General features: G+C 45.7%; 1 protein-coding gene across 6 annotated transcripts in view; it reads right to left on the reverse strand.

Annotated features, from left to right (window-relative positions):
• Positions 1-3,204, reverse strand: part of LOC114802444 (cell adhesion molecule 2-like) — a 36,073-nt gene extending 32,869 nt beyond the window's left edge. For all 6 annotated transcript variants that reach the window (XM_029001363.1, XM_029001357.1, XM_029001359.1 and 3 more), the window contains exon 1: positions 2,951-3,204. In XM_029001363.1, the coding sequence (XP_028857196.1) occupies positions 2,951-3,014 (64 nt within the window). In that variant the 5' untranslated portion in view covers positions 3,015-3,204. The remainder of the gene's footprint in view (positions 1-2,950) is intronic.
• Positions 3,205-12,551: the final 9,347 nt, after the last annotated feature.

Raw genomic sequence — 12,551 nt, forward strand, 5'->3', positions numbered from 1 at the left:
ATGATCCCACGGCTCTCTTCCACCTCCCCGCCTGCAGGAGGTGGTACACGTTGTATGCGCAGCATCACATCACCCTGGTGGTATGTGAGTCCCAGCTGACCTCGCCCTGCTCCAGACCTGGAGCTCAGAAGAACGATCAGAAGAATGGAGGGAGCTGCAGGAAACTGACACTCAACTCTGGATCATTTCCATTATGGTCAGCTGGGAGTGGCGATTAGCACAGACGACCAGGAGACCAATGGCTTCTGTTTTCGTAACGAGCTCTACTGGACCTCAAGTATTCAATATAATAAAAACATGAAAAGTGACGGCAATGATTCATAGTGAAGGCATTCATTCATATCAGAATATGAGCTTAAACTGTTCTTTACGTCTGTGTCTGTGAATGAAATGAACAGAAGCCTGACCTCTGACCTCTGACCCCATCCTCTGTCTCACACCAGATCTTCCTCCTCTGACTGCAGCCCAATAGTATTAACAGCAACTGGATCTCATTTAGATAAAACCGTTAATGAAGGTATCAGGACCACTTGTTCTTTCAAAAAATGAGAAAACTCTACAGAACAAGACAGAAGATTTGACACCAACATGGACATCATCAGGAACAACATCCCTACAAACACACCGATGCTGCAGATGCTGCAGATGCTGCAGAAGAAAGATCAGGATCAAACATCCAAACCATCCAGACCAGAAAGAAATGAGGCTCAGCTGATGAACTTCAGGAGAAAACGGGGTTCATCGCTGATCTGAGTCTTAATTCCTTCCACCTAATGGAACATCTCCTGGTCGCTGCTGTTACTGACATCATTAATTAACGCATACACATTCACCCAGTAGCCCAGCCTCCCTCCTCATCTCACCATCTACAGCTGAACTCTGACCCCGGCGGTGGAACAGACATGCCATTTACGATCATAATGATCCTCTCTGCTGCCGCTGTTTCCATGGTTTCTGGCAACTGCGCCATTTATGTTCTGCACTTTCCATTCTTTCTGCTGAAGGACTAGACTAAACAGGGGGTGTGAGGACTTCTGTGAAGTTTGAGTTTTCACTCCACCCACTCTCCAGAGTCCAACACAAATGTCCTTATTTTTATCCAGGTGTAACTTCGTTGGACAGTATGCGTAGTCGGTGTGGACCGAAGCACATTCCCAACGTTCCATATGGAGCTGTGCTACAACATTCCTCCGACTGAAACAGCGGGGAGGACTGGATTTACAGAATCTGAGACAGCGGCACAATGGATTGGAAATGAAACGAACAAGAAGGGCTTTAACTGCAGACTTACATCCAAACCAGGTGAATGGCGTAGGAATTCCAACAGTTTGTATATGTGCGCAAACGCCAGACACACAAAACCTCAAATATCAAATATTGAAAAATATTATTCCATTTTAAATGTGACGGCAATAATATTGGGATGGGGCAATAAAATGCCAGACACGTGGTGGTTCAAAAAGAAATGGAACATTTTGGTCAGTTAACTAAATTGAGCAAAGCACCGTCCCCACACACGCGTGTCATGGTGCCCACTGCTCACCGAGGGTGATGGTTAAATACAGAGGACACGTTTCACCATCTCACCGTGTGCTGTGCTGCAGTGTTTCATAAAGACAATCACTTCACTTCACATGCTCGTTTATCTCCATTTGATGAAAATATACCTGAGGGAACTCTTTATCTCTGCAGGAAAAAGCAGAATGTCAGGAAGGTGATCTTATTAAATGCCAATGTCACAGAACCCTTTATCACGTAACTTGTTTTGCTAGAACCTCCTCTGGGTCTGAGATGTGGCCCCTTTTTACTCTCATTTTTCCCTTTAGGCGCCTTAATGTCCTTGTAGTGGAGAAAGCATGGTGTGGTGATGCTCCCCAGACGATGTGTGAGAGCTTCATTAAAGTTCAGAAACCATCAAGGCTGGCTGGGTAGGTAGTTCCTAGGGGTGTGGCGAGGATCTGACGACACGATACGCATCACGATACGATTATATCACTATGTATTGCGATACTGTACGTATTGCGATATTCCACGGTTCACTGAAAATGTAAAAACAGAGCTGTAGCCAGCTGTACAGCGCCATCTACAGGAGTGGAGGTTGCAGTCACACGCTGATTCTCAGCTCTGCTGACCTCACTAAAGAAAACGCTCGACAGCGCCACCCGGTGGATTAAATCTGTGTACAAAACCATTGATTTCCAATACAATATTACCATATAAAATACCGATATTTAATAATAAATATATAAAACGCTCCCCTCTTCTAGCAAGCAATCGCAGTTCATTTCTAGAGAAACTTGAGTGACTTTCAAGGTCAAACTGAAGCTTCATGCATCCTGTTGAATCAGCACATGTGGACATGTGGACATGTGGACAGGGTTGGTTCCCTCCATCTGCATGTCTGTCATGAGGGGCTTGGTGCTGCCTTCCTGCCCGTTGTCCCATCACACTGCACACTCCGATCCAGCCGTGGGATCGTCACATCAACCCACGCTGCACAGATCCCAGCGTCTGGTCAACAGGACGTCACCAGAAGGGTGAAAAATGAATTTAATTTCTAGTTCTAGTTCTAGTTCTAGGGTGTCACTGTCCTATTTCAGAGCAGGTAGGGGTTCCTGAGTCGAGCAGGACGATAATAGCGAACAAAAATGAGAGAAGATCTAGATCTACATTAAAATACAATTTATCATCTCCATGCAGCCATTTGGAATCAATACCATCAGCATCGATTGACATTTGTTATTCCTGCACAGGCCATATCAGAGTCCATGAATATGAATATGAAAAACATGGCAGCTCAGGTAATCTGAGTGAAGGAGAAGAAGCTGCTGAAAACTTCTTCCACGCAAGTTCTCCAACCTTCACACCGAGGAGCTCCGCAAGCATCACTGCGGCTCCCACGGCTGCGTGGAGGTGCCACGCCCAGCTCGGCCGGTCCCCGGCTCCTTACCTCCTTCCACGACGCTCCCGCAGGCGGTGTACAGCACGATGAGCAGGTGCTGGCTGGAGATCATATTTCCGCAGCTCGTCCGAACTTCCTACCGCAGGACGGAGCGGGCGATCCGGGCGCCGAGCTGTCCCCGCCGCAGCTCCACCAGCTCCAGCTCCACCAGCTCCAGCCCCACCAGCACCAGCCGCGGTCCCGCCTCCGCCGCTGACAAATGAAGGCGCCGCGCCAATGATCTCAGGAGCGCCGCAGCCGATGCTGCTGCACCACGAATAAAAAAGCCACCAGCTGCGTTCCAGGTTCTGGCTTCATCTGGCGCATCCCACTGCAGATCACGGTTCTCATCACTTATCACTTTGTTGAATGGTTGATTGATTGATTGATTGATTGGATGGATGGGAGCTGGTTCTACATGATGCCCTGCGGTACCCAGAACCGCAGGGCTTCCTCATGACCTGGAGAATCGATCTGAGCGTGTCTGCAGGCAACGAGCCTAATTATCTGCCAGACATTAGTCTTCATTCGGCGAGCCTGGACTGTGGACCGACTGCTCGCCACATTTCGTCCAATTTAACACAGTCCTGCCCCTGCTGATCTCTTCATTTCTCATACCTGAGCAGCACAGGGATGAAGAGCTCAACAGGCGGACGTTCCACAAGGTTCCCCACAGGATTCCTCTCCACACGGATATTTCAAACGTAGATATTTCCGTCTGTTTTATGATTATATGACGTCCAGGTAATAATTAGTAGTCTTGGTTTTAATGAGGGAACCTGGGCTGCACTAAACCTGCGGATCCTGACTCCAGGGTTTCACGTGGTCTCCCTGATTTCCTGCTTGTCTGCATCTGTGTTCACGTGTATAAATGTCTGCCTGCTGTATCACGTCCTGTATTGTGTCCACTGTCTCTGCCTTGTTGTTTTTTGGTTTTACCTGCCCTGCTGCGCCACAGTGGCCATAAAGGCTGTCAGAGAAATGTGAGTTCCTGCAGGTTCTGCAGTCCTTCATTTAACTTGTTTGTGAGTGGTGTGTTCGACCTTCTGTGGACAGAGAAGAATAAATTCATATTCATATCTCTCTGTGTCCAGATTCAAGATCGTCATAAACATTGTGATGTCATATTGTCAACCTCTAGAGCACTGAACATATTTTCCTACTGAGGTCTGTGAAGATCATGAATAATAATTCGGAATGGAGTGGAGTGGACCTTTTGTGCGTGACGTGAAGATGATGATCTTTCCACCAGCAGCAGTCCATGTGAAATGAAACCAGTTCCTAATCCTGCTGCTGCTGGTGTGCACGTCTGGCCTTGGGCAGCTGGGTTTCTCACAGACCATTGCATGGGAAATGAGTTGATTTCAGAGTTTAATTACTGCCGTTACTGCCTGCTGCACAAAATCCTGACACGGGACCAAACCAAGAGGAATCAAGAATTCTCTTCGCCTTCTCTTCTCCTCAGACTGACCTTCAGTCAATAGTTACAACCAGCATGAGATCTGAGAACATCATCCACAGGAGGAGTATCTCCTCAAGGGAGATAAAGGTCATGATGTGCAGGCCATTTCACAAATGAAGACTCATTTCAGCCCCAGAATCATCGTTATGTGCCGTTCATCATTACTATGAATTCTTACCTTGAGCTCACATCCCAGTTATAATACTCCAATCAATCATTATAGTTTATTATAGTGATTATAGTGAAGTGATTGTCACTTGTGATACACAGCAGCACAGCACACGGTGCACACAGTGAAATGTGTCCTCTGCATTTAACCCATCACCCTGAGTGAGCAGTGGGCACCATGACAGGCGCCCGGGGAGCAGTGTGGGGGGACGGTGCTTTGCTCAGTGGCACCTCAGTGGCACCTTGGCGGATCGGGATTCGAAAGAGGAAAACCGTCCAGATTTGCTGATACGCCGCTGTGACAACGACGAGGAACAAGTGGTTGATCATTGTGAGTGAGGGAATGGTGCTGAGGTTTGGGAGATGATGCTGCAGCCCTTCCTCCCGTCCAGCATGTTCCTCAAATTCTCTCTGCTGCTGATTTGAAATCAGGCCACTGAACCTCATCCTGTAGTCAGCACCAGCGACACCGTCATCCTCCCCCGGGTTTCGGAAACCAACATCATCCTTCCTTGGTTTTGTGGTCCTGTTGCTGCTGGTCAGGTGGGGTGCCAAACTTTTCCCGGTACTCTGGACCAGGATCTTCTGTCTGCCATGTCCTTTTCCTGATGGTGTTCCTCTTATTATAAATGTATCCTAGCAGAGTCCCGTCCTCGTTCTGCCATTTGTCTTTTAGCCCTGTCACGTGTACAGTCTGTGTGGGGTCCCTGTGCCCTGTTTTGTTGAGTTGCGTCCTTTCTGACATCATCACGTGTTGCTGGCAGGGACCTGTTTCATTTACAATCAGTAGTGACAGGGACAATCCACTTGAAGACACTCGGGGTTAAGTGTCTTGCTCAGGGACACAATTTTTAGTAAGTGGGGTCTGAACCTTAGACTTTGGGGCAGTGGTGGCCTTGCGGTTAAGGAAGCGGCCCCGTAATCAGAAGGTTGCCGGTTTGAATTTCGATCCGAGGTGCCACCGAGCAAAGCACTGTCCCCACACACTGCTCCCCGGGCGCCTGTCATGACTGCCCACTGCTAACCAAGGGTGCTGGTTTAATACAGAGGACACATTTCGTTGTGTGCACCGTGTGCTGTGCCGCAGTGTTTCACCATGACAATAACTTCACTTTCGCTTTGTGGTCGTCTGGTTTATAGATTTGTGGCGAACCAGGACACACCTGACCGAAGGGTCAGTGCCTTGTCAACAAATCGTTGGTCACATGATGATCATATAATGAACAATGTGAAAACTGAGACGTGACGTCAGTAAATGTCTGTCACCATGGAAATGTCGTATCTTTGCCGTATTCGTGCCGTGGTGTGCTGTTGTGACAGATGAGACAGGTGAACTCATTACAGGACCTCCCTGTACAGGACAAAGCAGAATCATGTCCTTTCTGAGGATAACAAAACCACAGGCGCCACCCCCTCCAGAGACATACGACCAGCCTTCCAGGCCTGGGACAGAGCCAGCAGATGGATGGATCTACAGTGATGTAGAGAAACTTCCACTCATATCTCATCTTGCTTTCATGACCAGACAGGTCCTCCATGCTTTTCCGGTGTCTGGGTGATGGAACCACATCCTGTTTGTTGCCAGCCTGCAGTTTTCCACAGTAAACCGCTTTTATTAAACACCGTTCACGTTGTTCTCGGAGCAAAGTCCACTGTGCCCCAGGTGTCTTTTTACTGCTTACATGGTCACTTCTCCTCCTCCATGAAATGAGTGAGAGGAGAAACCAGCTGGGATCTCTGTCCTCCGGGCAGCATGATCATCCGTCAGACAACTTCTTTGATCTGAGCCATCACCCTTCCTGATTGATATCCAGGATAAAGATGGGATGCACCCACTTTCTGGGGCGTCTCAAATATCGAACTTCCGTCAACTTGTGCAGAACAGAAAACTGACAGGAAACAGAAACGTTTTCCTGGACACAGATCACTATCTGGAGTAAACATACAAAGATCTGAACCACCCTTCATGTACAGAATCCAGGATTAGAATAATATACGTAATTTTCTAATCTGATGAACAAATTCTGGGGGAGAAATACTGGCATAATTTCAGTCCATGAAATTAATTTAATTTGCTATTGACAATAACTTGCAGCCCCACCACAACAGCAGCATTGTGGACATCCCTTTGAAAGGTCGCGATATTAACAGCATAGTACCAATCCTGTAGACATTCTGGACAGAACACATTTGTAATCATATCCAACGTGTAAAAAATAAGTCATTGAAACAATATTATAACATTTCAATACAGCTACAATACATGTAATAGATCATAATGAGCTAATAAGCTATTTGAAATTAAATGTACAAATTAATTTGTCTAACAATTCATTTGTCTAACAATTGACAGAATTTGATGCACACTGCACAGGGGGGTGATGGATGAGGGTCACAGTGAAAGCAGGGGACCTTCTACCTGCACAAATACATTCAGTACAGGCCAAAAGTTTGGACACCTTCTCCTTCAACGTGTTTTCTTTATTTTCATGACCATTTACGTTGGTAGATTCTCACTGAAGGCATCAGAACTATGAATGAACACATGTGGAGTTATATACTTAACAAAAAAAGGTGAAATAAGTGAAAACATGTTTTATATTCTAGTTTCTTTGCTCTGGTTACTGCTTTGCACACTCTTGGCATTCTCTCGATGAGCTTCAAGAGGTCGTCACCTGAAATGCTTCTCCAACAGTCTTGAAGGAGTTCCCAGAGGTGTTTAGCACTTGTTGGTCCAGCTCACCCCAAACCATCTGGACTGGGTTCAGGTCCGGTGACTGTGGAGGCCAGGTCTCCACTTTTTGTGAAGTACATAACTCCACATGTGTTCCTTCATAGTTTTGATGCCTTCAGTGAGAATCTACCAACGTAAATGGTCATGAAAATAAAGAAAACATCTTGAATGAGAAGGTGTCCAAACGTTTGGCCTGTACTGTACATACATATAAACATGCATGAATAAAGTATCATCTCCCGTGTGTACGCGGCCCTTTTGTTCACTGTGGAACATTGAATCTATCCCAGGAAGATAAATATGAAGGGATATTTAATGATGTGCGTAATAATAGAGCTACAGAAACCAGCCTTGAAGCTGTTCAGGCACTTATTACAAATGAAGAAGTTGAATAAGCCGCTGGAATGATTTGCTCAGCGCATGAATGATGGCTGTAATAGAACTCAGCAGACTCTATTTCACTAATTAACATTGAACAATAGAACTGAAAGAGCTTCTCCACTCATGTGGTTACTGCCACATATTTATGGTCTCCAACCTCTGTTCAGAAGAACCCAGGGCATATTTTTTCTGTCTACAGCTCAGAGGGTTCTGTGATATATTAATATTTGTCTGGAACTTTAAAAAGAGTGATGTGTATTTTCAGTCATTAGATAGCCTGATAGCGCCGCCTGCAGCACATTGTGGGTCTGGTGATCTGATGGACAGGTGGAGGAACAAAGTAGGACCTGATCATCACTCAGCATTGCAAGTGTTGGTTCTTAATCAGACAAGAAAATGTGGAAAATGTCCAAATTGCGACACTTCCAGCATATAAGTAGAACACTGCATGTTCTTGAATATCTCAAGGCCTGCAGTGATTGTCCAGTGATCCCATTTACATTTACATTTAGAGCATTTAGCAGACGCCCTTATCCAGAGCGACTTATAATCAGTAGTCCCCCTGGAGCAACTTAGGGTTAAGTGTCTTGCTCAGTTCAAGTTCAAGTTCAAGTAAACTTTATTGTCATCTCTTCTATAAATTGTGCAGATATACAGAGAGACGAGAAGACGTGGCTCCAGTTTACAGTGCAACATAAAAGTAGACAACAAAAAACAGATGCGCCACATGAAATACAATATATAAATAAATAAGATACAAAATATACATTTTAGCTAAAAATGAAGTTTTAAAAAGTGACCAGTGATATATATACATGTTTAGACTGTGCAAATAAACAACAGTATTGATAGTACAGTTATTGGTATCAGTGCAACAAGAAGAGGTAGTCCGTATAGCAGCAGTGCTTAATTGCAGCAATGAGGTGTAAAGTGCAGAGGTGCAACAGAGTTAGTGCACAGTGCGAGTGTGTGTGGGGGGAAGTATGAGTGCAGGTAGTGTGTTCAGGAGCCTGATGGCTTGTGGGAAGAAGTTATCACGCATCCTGGAGGATCGAGACCTGGACACAATGGTAGTATGTGGGATTTGAACCTGGGTCTTCTGGTTCATAGGAGAGTGTGTTACCCACTAGGCCACTACCACCCTGAGCATCCCAGAACTGCTTCACTCTGCTCGGTTTCAGGGTGGAAACCGTTCTCTACATTCTAAGTAATCACAACCCTCAAATTGTGCTGATGTTGGCATGGTGGTGATGGGAGCTGCAGGAGACCACCACAGGAGATCATCCGAGCCCCGCTGTCCCCTGCTGTCCATCTACTCTATATATACCGTTTACTCGACAGTAGTCCAGTTTTAACATATTTCAACAGCTGATAGACACCAGTAATATGCAGACATCACAGATTCCAACCTAATCAGACGGGGCTTCCCAGAGGACAATACCAGGGGTGTAGACAGGATACGCAGCATGCAGGACAAGACGACAGTCACCAAGTAGAATGGAGAGAATGATAAATCAAGCTTCTTTTAATCATCAACTACTTACCTCTGTATTTAGGTCTGTTTCAGAGGACATAAGTTTTAAATCCTTGAACTATTGAACGCTTTCTATGTACAGCACAGCACACAGTGACACATTGATAAGAGATAAGATAAGATAAGATAAGATAAGATAAGATAAGATAAACCTTTATTAGTCCCACAAGTGGGAAATTGCACTTGTCATGGCAGAAAGTGGATAGAAGCAGAAGGTAATAGCAGCAAAAAACAGAGGTAATAGCAGCACAAAAAATAAGATAAATATGTATCTGTATATATGTACAAATTTACAATTTAAACAATTAAACAGTGAAATGTGTCCTCTGCATTTATCACCCTTGGTGAGCAAATATAACCTCACAGTGTCTGATGGATAAAGCATTTTAATGCAATCTGTAAATTGCATTAAAGCAATTTAATGAAAAGCAGAGCGCGAAACGGTGATATTCCAGACTTTCAGTTGTACTAAACGTCCTCCTCAGTTCCTTCTGCTGGTCCAGCTGAACTCTGCTTTTTGGCTCTTGCTCCTCCATCCTTGAAATTGGGTTTTGGAATGAATCTCATCTGTTTATTAGCCTTATTGACGCTTCTCTGGAAATGCTGCCCCAGACCAGGATGGTTCCTTCCTGCTTTTAATCCATTTCAGTTTCTCTTCCTTGTTTCACTGTAGTTCCGAGTGAAGTACGGTCCTCTGCTTAAAAAGCCACACGTTTGTTCTATACGGTGTGCTCGGCTCTGATACGATCAAGATTTTCATCCTTTCGTATCTGTAGCATGTGCAGAAACCTTCATTACTGATCACAAAAATGAAGACGTAAGAAATTCCGTGCGTTACGTACGGTGACGTAATTTATGAGGCTTCTGGGACTAGTGTGGGAAGGAAGTCTGTCACTACCTTGTTCCTAGGGTCGACTCCGCCCTGACCTCACCTTCTGCATGATGACTCTACCCAGCCTGGAGGTCAAGGGCCGTATACGCAGGGTGATCAACACTCTTCCAGGCTTTCGTGGGTGATTCCTGGTGGTCGGCCCAGGTGTCAGAAGGTACACTGATTTTGTGTTCTAGGCTTCTGGTGATTTGAAGTTATTCTTAATTTTTGGATTTTGAGTTGGTGGTTTGGGTATTTTCTGTTTGTGGTGTTCTCCTTTTGGTTACTTTGGAAGTTTAGTAGAAACACTTTAATACAAAGAATATCCTTCTTCTATACAATCTTTTCTGTGTTCTTCATTCATCTATTTTAAACATCATATGTTGCGTAGAATCTCCCTTAGCTCCATCTAGACTACTCATGTGGATAATTGACTGTTAAGTATAGGAAGTGAGAGCTGCTCTTTAGCCTGATTGATGGGTCTGGTGTGATGCTGTAGCGCAGGAGCTCGGAGGAGCCGGGTTACGGCCACATCTGCACACATCACACGCCTGTCTGAATATAGATCATCCAGAAATATCTCCGTTGTGCAGGTGGAGAGCTGGCCATAAGCTTTCCTCAAAGGGGCTAAAGCAGAGGAGGCATCATAAAAATGGGCTGAATTTTATGGTCCCGAGCAGTGTTGGACAGGGAGCCTGCTGCCTTCTGGTGTGATTTAAACCACTAGAATTTTGAGCTAAGTTTAATAATCTGATTAGCTGTTTTTTATTAGATGGACACGGCAGCAACAACATGCATCTTGTCTTCAGCTCGGTGCAATCCGTGGCCCCAGGGGACAGACGTGGAGCACATCACCTCAGGAACTGCATGAACTGGACAACAGCTGTCCAGTTTCTCTCGGTCAGGAGACGACATGCTCGGTGGAGCAGAATATGGAACTTCCTGCCGGTCCTCCTGCAGGACATTATACAGGTGTGGACAGAATGGAGACATATTCAGTTCCTTCCTGAACTGAATACCATGGAGCAGAGCAAAGAGCCCTGGAGAATCAGAAGGCACATTACCACCGGGGGCTGGTGCTGGTGTTCTCCTGGTAATGACGGCCTTCTTCTGGTAACGGTCTGTCACAACGGCGAGCTGACAGGGGAAGGAAGCGCAGAGGCGGGACATGCTGGGAAATAAGGATTTATTTATAAAGAATAAAGGAAAACGGCGCGATGGAACAACATAAACTAGCCCGCAGGCGTGTGGCGATTGCCAGAACTCAAAAACACAAAACAGAAACTGAAGTTCGTGCTCAGAGTCCACAAAAATGTCGGCACTCCCGAAGGGGCGGAAATCTCCGGCTTTTAATGCGGCATCAGGATTGGCCACAGGTGATGAGCCCAGCTGCAGTCAATCCTGACAAGGCCGGTGCCGGTGTTGTCCTGGTAACGGAGGCCAGTGCCGGTGTTGTTCTGGTAACGGTGGCCGGTGCTAGTGTTGTTCTGGTAATGGTGGTCAGTGCTGGTGTTGTTATGGTAACAAAAGCCAGTGCCAGTGTTGTTCTGGTAACGTTGGCCGGTGCTAGTGTTGTTCTGGTAATGGTGGTCAGTGCTGGTGTTGTTATGGTAACAAAAGGCAGTGCCAGTGTTGTTCTGGTAACGGTGGCCGGTGCTAGTGTTGTTCTGGTAATGGTGGTCAGTGCTGGTGTTGTTATGGTAACAAAAGGCAGTGCCAGTGTTGTTCTGGTAACGGTGGCCGGTGCTAGTGTTGTTCTGGTAATGGTGGTCGGTGCTGGTGTTGTTCTGGTAATGGTGGTCAGTGCTGGTGTTGTTATGGTAACAAAAGGCAGTGCCAGTGTTGTTCTGGTAACGGTGGCCGGTGCTAGTTTGTTCTGGTAATGGTGGTCAGTGCTGGTGTTGTTATGGTAACAAAAGCCAGTGCCAGTGTTGTTCTGGTAACGGTGGCCAGTGCCGTTGTTGTTCTGGTAATGATGTTCGGTGCTGATGTTGTTCTGGTAATGACAGCCATTTTCTGGTAACGACAGCCAGTGCCTGTGTTCTTCTGGAAATATTCGTTTCACTGTTTTTTAGTTCCGTCTGTCTTCTTCAATGTCTACATGTTTTGTTTTAGTTTAAATGTTACACTGGAATACATAAGAATGTATGAGGTGCATATGTAGCCCAGTTTGTCAGTGTCACACACGGTCACTTTAGATCAGTGTTGTCTAACATGTATGTAGCTCAACTTCAACTTCAAACATAGACTTCGGTCGGACTCTCTCCAGATAAACATGATGTATATTTGAACAGGTCCTTTGCCAAATCACAGTTCAGACTGTGGATTCTCAGTCAACATGAGATTACAGATTACTTAAAACAGGCACAAATCCGCAGTCACTGTGACATCCGAAAGGACATTTTCTTGGGGCATGTGTAAGTAAAAGCCTGCCATTTTACTGATCACACACACACACAC

Source organism: Denticeps clupeoides, chromosome 13, assembly GCF_900700375.1.
Source record: "Denticeps clupeoides chromosome 13, fDenClu1.1, whole genome shotgun sequence".
Lineage (NCBI taxonomy): Eukaryota > Metazoa > Chordata > Actinopteri > Clupeiformes > Denticipitidae > Denticeps > Denticeps clupeoides.